This window comes from Motacilla alba, chromosome 3 (genome assembly GCF_015832195.1).
Source record: "Motacilla alba alba isolate MOTALB_02 chromosome 3, Motacilla_alba_V1.0_pri, whole genome shotgun sequence".
Lineage (NCBI taxonomy): Eukaryota > Metazoa > Chordata > Aves > Passeriformes > Motacillidae > Motacilla > Motacilla alba.
The window spans coordinates 27,401,607-27,416,106 of NC_052018.1; the positions used below are offsets into that span (position 1 = coordinate 27,401,607).

Below are 14,500 nucleotides of genomic sequence, written 5' to 3' on the forward strand. Positions count from 1 at the left end.
TTTAAAAATATTTTTAAGAAGCAGGTTATCGTATTTTCAAAATAATGTAGTTAAATAGCTTATTGAATAAAAATCTGCTGAAATCTGAAATTAGTTCACACATCATTAATTGTATGATTTAGAATCAAACTCTTTTATTTTATTTCTTTTCTTAAAACAGTGCCCCCGTCTTCTAAGTAGGTGGAGTTATTTATTATAAAATTGACAAACCAGTACATTAATTAAAAACTTTCCTATGGGATGGGCATAAAAAAAAGAAAGTGCTATATTATATTTTCTTTAGAACTTTTACAATGATTTACTGTATTTATTCTTAGAAGCAGTTCCAACATTGCTTCTGCAAATCAGGAGAAATTCAATAGCAGACGTCTTGCAATAATTGATAAATCAGTAGTAAGAATCAGTAATAATATAATTTTTCATATCAGTACTTTTAGAGAGAAGAAGATCTGTTCATGTTCAAGAATTGTATTTGTCACGTGTTAAAGTTATATACTCAAATGATAGCCATATCTCTCAAACTGAGTCAAAGCTGCAGTGCTGTCTTTTTGTGCTTTAGAAACCAAAAAGGGGTGAATATCATATTTTTGATCTTCTTCAGAGCCCAAAGAAAATGGAGGGATTTATGTTTTCACTATTCATGGCAACTTTGGAAGATATAATCCTTTTCCTAACCTTTTAATATCAGTGAAATGTGTGTGCTACGTTGACTACTAGAAGCAATCCACAATAAGGTCTTCAGCCTCCTGTGGGAATTATGGGGTTTGGATCCCACAGTACTAGATCCTCATGAAATTTAGTGTCTGGTGAAGTTATTCACAAGGACAAGACAGATATGACCTGGCACGGATATGATGGGAAACTGCTGAAATACAGCATTGGACCATATTACCTAAAAAGCTTTTGAAAATGCTCCTAGAAGAAGCAGCTGCTCAGAACCACACACAATACTTTTATCCCTTTGTTGCTAATGTGGCTTCAAATGTTTTAGTACCAACACCTGAATATTTTAAATACAATTGTTCCTTTTATTCTTCTTCTGAGAAAAACTGATAGACCACAGACTAAGATTGCAAATATGTGTGTACTTTCGAGAGTGTAATTTTAAACTATTTCTTTATTTTATTTCATAAATCTCATTTCTAATAGAGGTTTCCTTATTTGCAAACTTTTAAAACAGTTTAGATGGTATAGCTGCCTATGATGACCCTTCACTGACAGTCAAAGAAGTATGACTACTGAAAAATGCTTCTATATATACAAGTGCTTATTTTTGACTACATGGATTGTCTTTCTGTCTTCATCAATGGTGTGGTGTCACATTTTAAAGCTCACTTTAAGCTAAAAGTTGCCTTCTTTGTCACTGACTATCTGGAACACTCAGCACTGGATAATTCATATTCTTTTTTCTATGCATACAGCATTGAATTTGCCTCTCATAGAACACGTTTTCCTAAATTAGTGCAGTCCACCTGGAAATTCTTGTCATATTTGTGTATTATTAACTACTCTACATTTTCTGTGGTCATCTGCATGCACAGGAGAAGGAGACCCCAAAAACTACAGGCCTGTCAGACTCACTTCAGTGCTTGTAAAACCATGGAAAATATTTTTCTGAGAAGCATCCAAAAGCACCTGGAGTGTCTCAGTCATAGGTCAGAGTCAGCACAAGCTTCCTGCCTATCAAACCTTATTACCTTCTATGAAAGGGAAACCCATTTAGTTTATCTAGGAAAGTGAGCGAATGCCATGTTTTCAGCAATGCTTTCAATACTGCCTCTCACAGGATCCTCTTGGACAAAATATTAACAACCAGGTTACATGATGGGTGGGCAACTGGCTCACAGGTCAGGCACAAAGGGTTATAGTGAATGGCATGATGCAGTCTGGTGACCTGTCACTAGTGGGGTTCCACAGGGCTCCATCCCCAGTCCTGTGCTCTTCAGCATCTTTATAAATTACTTGGACAAAGAGCTTGACGGAATACAATATAAGCTTGCTAGTGACACTAAACTGGTAGGAGCTTTAAACTCCCTCAAGGACAGAGAGGCCCTACAGAGAGACCTTGACAAATGAGAGGCAATCACCAACCATACGGAGGTTAACAAGGACAAGGGCCAGATTCTGCACCTTGCTTAACATTTTCAGGAGCAATTTAGAGAGTTAAAACAAGCCAATCTAATATTTTTTTCCCAAACTTTCAGTTGGAATGAGTGTCATCACACTGCAATTTCATCATCAAAGTTTTAAATTTGTATTCATTTTAAACATGTTTGTGTGTAGATAATTAATTTGATTCTGGTTAAAATAATGGCAACAGATGCTCTTAATTCAAGCCATGTATTCTTAAGGGCTGCAACACAGCTGTGGTTATCATCTTTGTGGGAAATGACACTGGACCACAACAAGTTATATATTATTTTTACTATAAAAATACCCTTCAGTTATCTTATTTTATATGGTACTAAACATGATCTCAGTAGAAAAGTAATAAAAAAATCCATATAACCCATATTATCCATATTGCGTTATCGATTAAAGTAAATAAAACCTATAATATTGTGCCCCTCTTGTCTCTTAGAGCAATGAATGCATTTCAAGTTTGCTTGTCTAAAGCTTTTATACTTTGAAACACTGAATTAGTTTAACATGTATTAAATTACTTACAGTGAATCCTCCAATTACGTTAAGACATAATCCTTCATTCAGACAGTTGATGCTGAGCAGCCTGCAGTAGTCAATTACTTCCTCACAGTTCTTCCCAGTGAATCCTGGCATGCAGCTGCAAATACACCAGTGTATTTTAGAGTACTTGCATTTTAAAAGTTAATTGTATTTAATTATGTTCCATAATTCTATTAAATTATGTTCTTGCAGTAACAAAACAAATCTCTTATGTTATTTAAGATGAACAGAATAGGTTTTCAAGAAATTAAAAATCCCTTGCATGATTCTGAATAATTTTGCTTATTCATAAATAATTTATTTCATTGATTAAAGTATTTTAACACCAATATTTAATATAATCTTCCAGGAAAAAAAATCTAGAATGAGGTAATATTTAATAAGCTGTTATTGACAAGGTAACAAGATTTTGGAAAATTATTAGAAAGAATAGGTCAATTTAAACATCAGAGAGATGTTTTAATGTTAAAAAAAAAGATAAATGAGGAATAAATATCAATCATTGCTATTGAATAAAGAGTAGTATAAATAGTAAATAATGACATGCTTAATTATGTAAATAACTATCTAGAGACAACAATGCATAGTTGTTTATGTGTTTGCTTAATTGTAGTTCAGTATTTTCTTTAAAGAAAAAAAAAACTAGCATTCAATTTTTGTGACTGTTTCTTAGTTCCACGTGATGCCAATGAAGTGATGGATAACTCGTGTGTAAAAGGAACTGCAGAAATTTCTTCTGCTTCATGTCAACACTTACTATTAGTAGGAGAAAATCCTTTCCTGATGTAGCCTTCCCATGTTAAAAAAAAATCTTATCTACACAAATAAAAGAGATGAGATTCAAATGGATAGTAAAGAAGTCTTATTTAAAATCAATAATGGAACAATGTAGAAAAATATTTGAATACTTAAATCTTGATAGATAATCTGTGTAAACACTCTCACTATGTTCTTACAGACACAGCATGCTCCTCTGTCTAAAGGCCATTTCTGGTATCATGGAAAGAAAAGATTCAAGAAGAGAAAGGAAATGGCCAGTTAGCTGAACATTTGTGTTTGTGAAAGAATCCAAAAGTAATAGATGGGAATTTCTTTAGCTGTTTCTAGGAGGTAGTTTTTTTCAAATTATTCAGTCCAGAAGCTGGAAATTATGAAGATTATACAGAATTGCTTCTGGTTTTCCTATGTCTTTGATCCTAATGCATATGAGATCCAGATGTGTTGTTTATGTTTTCTCATTAAAAAAACCCAAACTATCTAACTCCTGGTTTCAAAATTCATGAAGCTTCTCACAGTTCTGCAGTGCACTAAAGTAAGGGATATATTTTCCACAGCAACTTCTCAGGCAGCAACATTCAATAGAAAGCAACTGAGTTAACCAGATTTTGTAAATCCGTTCAAGATGTCTATCTGTGGGTATGGCTCTGAGTCTGAGGAATGCACATTTAGCATGTCCAGAGGCTTAAGTCATTTATTAACCTTAGTGAAGTGTTAAACTGGTTGGACTTAATCAGAAATCTCTGGAAACCAACCACAATTCATGCATAGAACCATGTGGACAGAGGTAAATAGATATGGAAAAATCTTCTGTAAATGGTTATATCCTTTGATGCCGGTATAGACACAACCACATAAGAACACTCTAAGCAAGTTGCAATGTACAACATAATCATTACCTTCCTCTTGAAAAAGATGCTACATGCGATCATATTTCTGCCATTTCAAGTACTTCACTTCAAAATTCTTGCAAAGTCTATTCTGAATAAAGTTCTAGTTCATGTATTGTAGTTAAAAGGAGTTTTTCATAATAAAATTTACATATGAAAGGAATGTAAAATAATAATAAAAATATTTTGTATATTTTCTTATAATTTTTAAATAACATCTAAAACTAAATCAGAGCAACTCAGTTACAATGTTTGTTTTACTGATTTGTTTTTGCTGATGATCTGAAATGAAAGAGTTCATAGATTTTTTGCTTAAATCTATGATTATTTCATTAACTAGATAATCTAGAAAGACAGTTTTAGAAATGGCTTCTTCTAATTTTTATATTTGCTCATTTTTTCTGGTTTTAGGGTTTTTTTGTTGTTTTGTAATACACATACTAATATCAGGAAAGGGAAATGTAAGCTAACAGGAAAAAAAAGTTGACAGTAAAGTTCCAAAGATAGCACCAACTGAACATATTTTCTCAGAACACTCATTCACATTATTTATGACTTTTTATTATCATAAAGTACATGGATTATAGAAGAAGATATCAAACAATCATAGTTTATTTTGATGGATATGCTTGTTCACTGCCTATTTAAATTCACCCTAAATTTTGACATTTAGGAAAAAATGCAACTATTAGAACCTTAGCACAAAGTTGTGTGTGATATCAAGACTGAAAGGATGGAATTAGAATACAAGATAGTCATACACCATAAATGAAGTGGGGAAAATTAAATTAGTCCTGTTTCGTTATATGTTTAGAATGGAAAACACCTGCTTTTCCAAAGAAAGAAGTATTTGTTGAGAAGAAGCTGGGATTGTGTAGGATATAAGAATGTAGTTTGAGCATAAGGAGAACAACATAGCATAGGGGGAAGCAAAATAGAAATTAAGTAAAAAGTTCAATTCAGCTATTATTTTAACTTGTACATGCATCTGACCCAAACACCATTACATTTATTTATGATGTTAAAATGCTATAGAGGTGGATCGTGTTGCAGTAAGACATGCAGTATTACACCAATGTAGTATGAAACACATGAGGTTTATTGTGGAATGACTAGACAGAGATACAACATACAGTATTTGACAATGATTACCAAAAATGAATCAAATCTTCACTTAAAATGTTGATGAGCAGCTACAAATCTCCCAAATTGAAGCAACATAATTAATGGTAGACTTCCTTAGGGTAAAGTTAATTAAAACATGAATCACAAGCAGAAAGTGTCCAAGCCTGTGATTTTAGAAAACTGAAACAGTCTAACCACTGTTCCTATGTGTCTTCTGAAATCCTCTGTTAGTCAAGTAGCTAATGCAGAATATGAGTTTAAAAAGAAAATTTTGAATTTTTAAAACAGTGAAGCTTGCTGACTGTTGGACTTCTCTATCTGTCAACACCTCCTTTGCATTTCAGCACTCCGGCAAGATTGCAGCTCTCACAAATAGAACTACTGAATGTGGTCTCCTTGTGAAAAATATGCAATTCATACTACTTCAAACTAATACTTTCAAGTACAGAGGCATAAATACTTATGTTAACTATTGCAGGTTAAGTGGTGGAAAACTAATTTTAATTTCACAAAAAATGAGAGCAATATTTTTTATTTATTAAAAAGTAATCATAAAAATTATTGCAATCAATAATTGAAGCCTTTGGGGACTGAATGACAGAACTAATGAAGAACACTGGAGATTTTCAACAAGCAATTGGACAGGGTGCTGATCTCATCTAAACTCCTTTTCCCATGAAAGGTTGGACCAGAAGCTACTTCAAGATCTCTTTCTACTTGGGCTGTTCTATGAGTTTCTGACAGTATTGTATATTTATTGTAGTCTAATATTCTGTCACTTTCTGGAGTTCTCCTCCTTCATCAGGAATGTCTGGTGGGCAAATTGGTTGCTAGGGTTGGCTATGGGGATTGAACACTATTCACAGTGTTCTTTCTAGGTTGTCACTTCCCTTCTAGAGCATTCTTAGTGTTAATGATCTTATAACCCACCCCAATATAAAATGGGTTCTTAATTGCCCATTTTTATGTTCTGTTACATTGATCTAAATAATGACTGCCATGCTTATTCTCACATAATATTATCAAAAGAAACATAGTCCAACCCCCATGTTTTCCTGTAAACATTTTTATTAAACAATTCCTATGATACAATGAGGTTCCTGGTACAGACCATTTCTACAAATACTTTGTGGAATTATAAATTATTCAACATGAATAACAGGGCCAGGATAATTTTTATGACTTCTTTTTTGGTTTGGTTTCTGTTAATAAAGGCAATGTACATCTGGATATTAATTGTTCATGTTATTCATATTTTTAAATGTATACTTCAACACATTTTCATCCTAATATACACATATTGTGCGAAAGACTGGCTATTTAATAATAAGTTATTAGCTTATATCCCAGTTTAAAGAATTGGAAAATGAATGATCACTGTTGTTCTGTGCTTTGCATATCTATACGGAAAGATCTAACTCTATATGAGCTTGCATATATGTGTTTGTATGTATATCTGTATTTAGCAGTGAATAAGAATGAAATTGTTTGAATTTTCTTCTTTGGGAAAAGTGTAAACATTTCTACTTATATTTTTATTTTAAGTCTTCTCAATTGAATCTCTGCTGATGCACTGTAAGTCTGTGTTCTATACTTTTATATATTTTGAAGTTTCTAAGTTCATTCATAATATGTTGTCAGGGTTTTTTCTATCACAGCTTTCAATTTTCTGCTTTTATGAATATCCTAAAATTTGAAAAATTTTTACTTCAGTAATGCTTATCAGAATTTACTCAGGCAGCAAGAGAAAAGCCAAACAAAGGGAAACAGGATAAATTGTACTCCTTACTGGCATAGAAAAAAAAATCTATTTAGAAATGAAATTAAATTATAAATTGGGTCACTTCTGGTACTTTCCAATGGATAATTTTTAGTGTGGTCTCTCTGAATTAAACAGTTTTTCATGTGCTGCTTGAAGGATCAATTTAAAGTCTACTAATGCGTGTCTGTGAACTATAAATTAAATACGTTCCCTTATCTTTTCAGAAACAACATAAATTTCATGTACCCTGAAAGGGAGTGGCACATGTAGTAAAACTTACTCAATTGTCATCAGTGTTTAAAAATATATATTTTTTTAATAGCATTAATAATTAAAAAAAATATAGCTCTTAAATTCTTTAAATCTTTTTGTATTGCTCCCAGAGTTTACATGAGACCTAACAGAGTAAAGCAAAGATAAATATATATTATTTAAAACAGAAGTTTATAGTTTTCTCTGTTCTCTGTGAATGATGATGTCTTTTCTTTCTGCAATCTCTGTGATATCATCAAGTGAACCAACAAAGTACTGAAATAAATTAATTTCCAATCTTACCGGCAATTATAGTTTTGATGTTGAGCTATGCAAGTTCCATTATTTAAGCAAGGCAATAATTCACATGGATTCAGTATTCTCTCACAGAACTTGCCAGTAAATATTGGCATACAGATACATGCCACATCCTATAGAAGAAAGGGAAATTGGAAAGAATTATTTGTTTTACCCAAGGCAGTACAAAATTTAGTGTTTGTGGTGTTTACATCCATTACTAGAGAGATCCTAACTACAACAACTTTTCATTATACAAAGCAGTCTACAAAGACAGAACAGTTCTAGTCTCAGATAGGTTACAAACTTAATTTAGGACGAGTAGAACAGGCCTTCCAGTACAGATTATACCATACTTGAGTTTACTAGATGGAAATATACCAGCTTTAAAATTACAGTTTCTCATGACTGAATCAAGAAGAAGTTTTATAAGTAATTTGGATTTTTTTTCCTCATTTCTGATTTTGTTGCAATGAAATGTTTGCATCTATTAAGCACTAACAGTACACAAGGTACATCAATAACCAAACCGTCGCTAACTAGAGGATAAAAGAAAATTATGGGTATCCATTTTCTCCTTCAATATAAAGCAGAGAGTCTATGCTTCTCTTTAACAGTTAAAGACATGCGTCAGTTACTGCAATCTCTAATTTGAACAGTAAGAAAGGTGAGTTATTTTACAAAACAAAATATTTCTTAGGGCTGAAAGTCCCACCCATATTCTCCTATGCTCTTCATAGGCCTTTTGAAGTCAGGAAAGGAAAAAGTAAAGGGGTTTGTTCCCCTAATGAAATTAGAAGTGCTTAGGTGCTTCTTTAGAACTGGTCTTAAAGGTATAATCAGGAAACTTCAACTCCCACTGAGACATTTCTACACTTGTGAAGCAAGTTACTACAACTGTTTGCCTATTGCACAAAATAGTTTGTACTAGTGTATCTAGTAGACAAAATATTTAGACAGGTTGCATAACTTAGAAATCTATCAATTAATTCAGTAATTTAGATGTCTCCTTTTCTCTCTGTGTATGAATATGTATCACTGCTATGTGATAATGAAGCTTTTGAACTCTTCTTTCACTGTTTTGATTCTGTACAATCACTGCTATTTGCAATAGACATGCTAGTGAGAGGACATCAACAATTTATTTTGACATACTACCAGGTATGACTTTATTATTAAAACCTAGGGAGTTCTGCATGAATTTATTCTATTTTACGAAAAAAAAAAAAAAAAAGGAAAGAAAAAAAGGAATTTAAAAATTTATGCTGCATGAAAAGCAAGAACAAGAAAATAAAGATCACATGATGTTTCATGTTTGTTTCAGATAATTTTGTTTGGGAGAAGAAAAAGGAAATAAAATAACATGGGTAGTTCCTTAAGTGTTCACCATGCAACTGATGTGAAATGGGGAATTTGGTGGTTTCTATCCTAAAAATATTATAAACAGAACACATTGAGAAAATACTGCTTCTTTGTGAAGCAAAGCTAGTTTGAAAGATTTCATTGGAATTGAATGTTTTGACACTTTCATTGAACAGATCCTCCTGTAAGGTATGTCAAGGCATATGGATGACAGCAAGGTGATGAGAAACAGACAATATGTCTTCACAAAGGGTAAAAATTATGTCTGACTAATGGTGTCTTTCAATGATTTAGTAACTGCATTGATGGGCAAGGGACGAACAACTGATAACATTTACCTTGACTCCTGTGAGACCTCTGACATCACCCCACACATCATCATTTTTGCTAAATTAGTGAGATAGGAGGAAAGTTGTAAATGCCTCATCCCTTGAAGTGCTCAAGATCAGGTTGGATGCAACTTCCAGCAACCTGATCTAGAGTAAGAGGTCTCTGCCCACTGCAGAGATGTTGGAAATAGATCATATTTAAATGTTCCTTCAGACCCAAATCATTCTATGATGCAATGCTGTAATTCTATAATTCTCTGTTCAAATAGGGATCTCTAACACTAATACTTACATTTGGCAAATCGATACATGTACCTCTGTTCTGACATGGCCTTGAGGAACATTCATTGATGTCAATTTCACAGTTGTGACCAAGAAAACCGGAAGGGCAATTGCAAACATATCCAGACTGGTTATACTGGCATATACCTCCATTCAGGCATGGCTGAGAGGCACAAGGATCACCAGGTTCCTCACAAAATGGACCTAAAAGAAATAAACATAAAAAAATACAGAGTTTTGGAGTGATGCTTGGCATGCTCTTTGACATTATTTTTTTACTATGTCCTGTTTCCATATTATTTCTCGTTGTTGTTGTTGTTGTTGTTGTTGTTGAGGGATTGAGAGTCTTTTATTAATTGTGTGTCTCTAAATGTTTTTACACTGTGAAGCTCCACTTACTGCCTGGGATATCTCTAAGCTATCACCATCTAAAAAGCAAAGAATTTAACGTAGTTCCAAATGCTTTGCTTGTTTTGGTCAATTAACATGGTAGGAATCTCTGGGAGCGACTAATCCCCTCTTAGAAAAGGAAGGATGTGACTGGACCCACAGTCCTGTGAGATGCTGAACAGTCACTGAACATATCACTGCAGTTATTTTTAATGGAAGCTGAATCCAGTGGATTCCCAGACCAGGAGGGTTCTTCTCATTCCTGTACTGAGCCAGTACTGAACTTGAATGTGTTTTCAGTAAGCAAACACACAATCACACACATATACACACTACAAATCTCCTGGCTATGTGAATCACCATGTAGAACAGTGTCTTTTTCCTTAGATAAACATGAACAGCACATAAATGAGCATAAGCAGCAATGATAGCTCAAACTTTTTCCTTATCTCTGGCTAGTTAGTATTGAGGTTCAACAATGCACATACTCACTCCTTCATTTTGGAAATATAAAGATAAACCCTCATTAGTAGATGCCTCAAGAATCAGCATAGATTTCAAGTCTGTCTGATTTCCATATCCAGATCCTGAAGCTCTTGCTCACTTGCTGGCTCAGAGCTTGAGTTGTTCCAGATCTGGAAGTCATTTTGGTTTCTGGCTAGTCTAGTTCAGATATCTATCACTCCCCAGTATGAGAGGTGTTAACACAGAAGTAGTAAAGAAAAGAGACTGTTAGTCCATCTCTGTTGGCCTTGCAAGAAAATAACCTGTAAAATTTCCCCAACTCACCCTCTTTAATTATTTGAAATTTTCATGTCTCTCGCAAACTTCTTCATTCACGGTCTGTGAAATTCAGTCCTTGTTTGTGGTGTTCTGTGCAACATTTGTCAGCCACTTATCCTGTTACTTGTTGAACTCAGCAGTTTCTCATGTTATGTCCAGTAGCTTACCATGTTCTACTAAATTCTTGTAACCCTAGGCAGGATTTACCTGATCTGTCTGCATACCTTAACATTTACGAACTGCCTAAGTATTTTTGACAATTAACTCTTTTTAATCCTGTGACATCAAAGATTAAGAAGAATTATAGGATCTAAGAATTTATTTCCATTTACTTCTGGGAAATTATGTATTAAATATGCTTTTTACATATGTTTTTCTTTGGCACACTGATCCAAACCACCTCCCTAATACATAAAAATTACATCAGAAGAAATTTTTAGCAATTTGCTGTAGCAGTAATACAGCTTTTTAATAAATTCCTTCTGATGTAGTAATATGTATTGATTTAACATTTTGTTAGTAATTTGAATCCACTGACTTAAAAATAGATATTCATAAAAGAATAAATTATACTTTACAAAAATATGTATAATTTCTAAATGGTAAACAAAATACTTTTACTCAAATAGTAAACTACAGGATAAACATAATTAATTACAAACCTCTTAATAGATAGGTATGTGAACCTCCAATAATTGAATTATGAATTGAATAGCTATCTAAAGCAATTGAAATTATGTGGACCAACTTTTACCAAAGGATTGAAATATCACACTCCATCTCCATTATATACCAGAACAGCTGACATGACAGGGTCAAAACATTTCCCTTTTTTTTATTCATTTCAGTAGAAATAGTTATTCCAATAAGGCGAAATTATTTGGCTCTATCTTTTATGACAAATTATTCACTTGCCTTTAGCATAAGAGGACACTCAAAGAATCTTTCAAAAATTTTTTGCTATCCCTCATCACCATAGCAACCAAATTACTGTACATTGCAAATTCCAGATGTTAGGGCTTCCTAATAGAGCAAGCTAAGGAGGCTATTGCTCAGAAAAAGATCATTAATTGGTAGTAGTGCATATATAGAAGAATATTTGCCACATGAAGTGAGGGGTATTGGTCAATTCTCTCTTATTATTCAATTTACTGTCTAGCTGCCCTGTTCTACTTCAGTGCAACATTGTACCCAAGCAGTACTCAGAGATGAGGTTATATATCAAGGCTCACCTTTTTTTTTTCTCCATTATTAGCCACATTTGACAATAATGGGTGATCCTGTCCCATCCACAATAACAATCAGAAGAAGGAAAATGAGCAAAATGGTGACCCCATTTGCTCTACCCAAAGGAAAGCCAGAAAGTGAAATCTCACTAGGTGAATGGAATAATGAGGGTTTCCTGCCATTGTTTCTTTCCCTGAATCCATTCATTCCTCCATGGGTTTTAGTGCCACCATTACCAAGCATTTCTTAGCCTCCTGTGAAAAAAATGGCTCTCAATGGGATTATCAGAACAAGGAAGGACTAAATGAACAAAAACAGGACAGAACAATGAAGACCAGTGGGGAAAACCAGATCAAAGAGATGCCTTTGGCAATGTTATGCTTATCTGTAACAAAACTAGGAAAATGGTATTGTTCTGCCAAAGGAAAAAAAAATAAAGTGATAGTGCAACATTCTTTTAAGAGAAAACTAAAGTAGCTAGAAGAGGGATAAAGAAAAACCTGAGAGTGGATAGGGAAACACTGTCAATCACATCAATCACATAATGAGAAATACATGAAGGAAAACTGCAATTTTCAAGGATGGCAAAAAAAAAAAGGAAAAGATATTTAGCTTATTATTCTTTTCTCCTTGGCATTTCCTTGCAAAGGGAGCATTTTTTTTTTTTAGTTAATTTGGGAAAGAACAGTGCATTTAGTGGAAAATGGTTGCCAATTATCTAACTAGGTGAAGGGGTATTAGTTTAAATGAAGATATTAACTCATGTTCTAAAACACAAGTCACATCTACCAATGTTTTTTTACAAAGAATTCAGTCTTGAGCTGGAATTTTCCCTTACTCATTGAAAATAACTATGTCTTTCATATTCCTCTACTTTATAATTTCCTGCATTCAGCATCTTATGTGAAAAGCAAGAGCAATTTTATTTTACCTGAACATCCATGCCTGATGAGTTCGACAAATCAAGTCCATAAATGGAATTCTGCGGAATGAGTGGCTTGAGATTTTTATTCTATCGTTCCCAAACCTGATGTCACACTCAATCTATTTGCTAAATAAGATTAAAAGGTGACTTGATTACACCTCTTGGATGGGGAAAATATTAAGCACTAAAGGGATCATTAATTCAGACAGAAGAGTGTAAGAAAAGCAAATGACTGAAAAGAGAAGCAGAATGATATGATGTGAGAAAAACTTCAACATATTTATCAGAGATCTCTTTATCTGACTACCATGAAAGAATTGAATTCTAGATTTGCTGTCTTCACATCAATGTGTTTCAAAAAATACTTCTTCAACTGCATACAAGAAGACAACTGTGTGAAAGAAGACATATGTAATACAACAAGCTTTGGTCAGAAGAGATGAATGACTGGTCCTCTAAACCTGCAAATCTGTTTATCTACCTTGACTCAAGATGTATACAAACCCTTTCAAAAGTTGTGCAGATCAGAACTTATTTCTAAATTATTTTACTAAAATGTACACGTTTTGTCATTATCAGTGGCTCTTGTTGCAATATGTTTAAATAAATACTGAAATTCATATCCATGTTAACACTTACTGACTTCTTGAATGTTGTGGTTAGAAGCATGGTAAAGAGGGAAAAGGACAAAAATAGATCTTTATCATCTGGTGTCAAATGCAAGCCCTAGAAAAAGGACAATATTTATACAATACAGCTAGGATCAACAAATCAGTCCAACCAGTATATGCATATTTGAAATTTTTGTACATGTCCTGAAGAGTTGAGACTAAAATTTAAAAAAAAAAAAAAAAGGCAAGGCAAATTGTCTTAGCTGCACAGATTTGATACATAACCTTGAATTTTACTTTGATATCAATAAAAACATGGTATAGGTATATTATGTACCCTAAATGCATTTCTGTTGCCAACAATTTCAATTGAAGTAATTTTTCCCTCAGTGAGACCCAAAAAGGGAAATTTGCTGAAAATACTGAAGTCCCATTAGTACTCTCTGATGAATGATCAGCTACTCAAAGCTTATTCAAATTCTCAGGAAGATATGTGCAGAAACCATGTTCTAACAGGAGATGGTTGATTCCCGAAACTTCAGAGTAGAAAAAAAAATAGTTATCAGCTTGCTTGAATACACTGATTAAAGAGGAATTTCCAAGAAATTAAAAGTATCATCAGTAGGACAAGTTCCCCTTTGTCTTTAAATATCATGAATTCTTGTTTGCTTTACTTCAATAAAATAAAAATTGTGGAAGATTAAAAAGCAGGAACAAATAAATAAAGATTATCTGATAGACCAAAGTGAAAGCTAATGAATTTAGTTTAAGGAACGGAAACTTATTTCCAGCATCCTCTGTTG

General features: G+C 33.4%; 1 protein-coding gene across 4 annotated transcripts in view; it reads right to left on the minus strand.

Moving 5' to 3' along the window:
- Positions 1-14,500, minus strand: part of EYS (eyes shut homolog) — a 789,226-nt gene that overhangs the window by 651,194 nt on the left and 123,532 nt on the right. For 3 of the 4 annotated variants that reach the window (XM_038131819.1, XM_038131820.1, XM_038131818.1), the window contains exons 4-6: positions 9,772-9,965; positions 7,795-7,922; positions 2,668-2,782 (exon numbers count right to left, since the gene is read on the minus strand). In XM_038131819.1, the coding sequence (XP_037987747.1) occupies positions 2,668-2,782; positions 7,795-7,922; positions 9,772-9,965 (437 nt within the window). The remainder of the gene's footprint in view (positions 1-2,667; positions 2,783-7,794; positions 7,923-9,771; positions 9,966-14,500) is intronic. The other variant, XM_038131821.1, reaches the window with a different exon arrangement.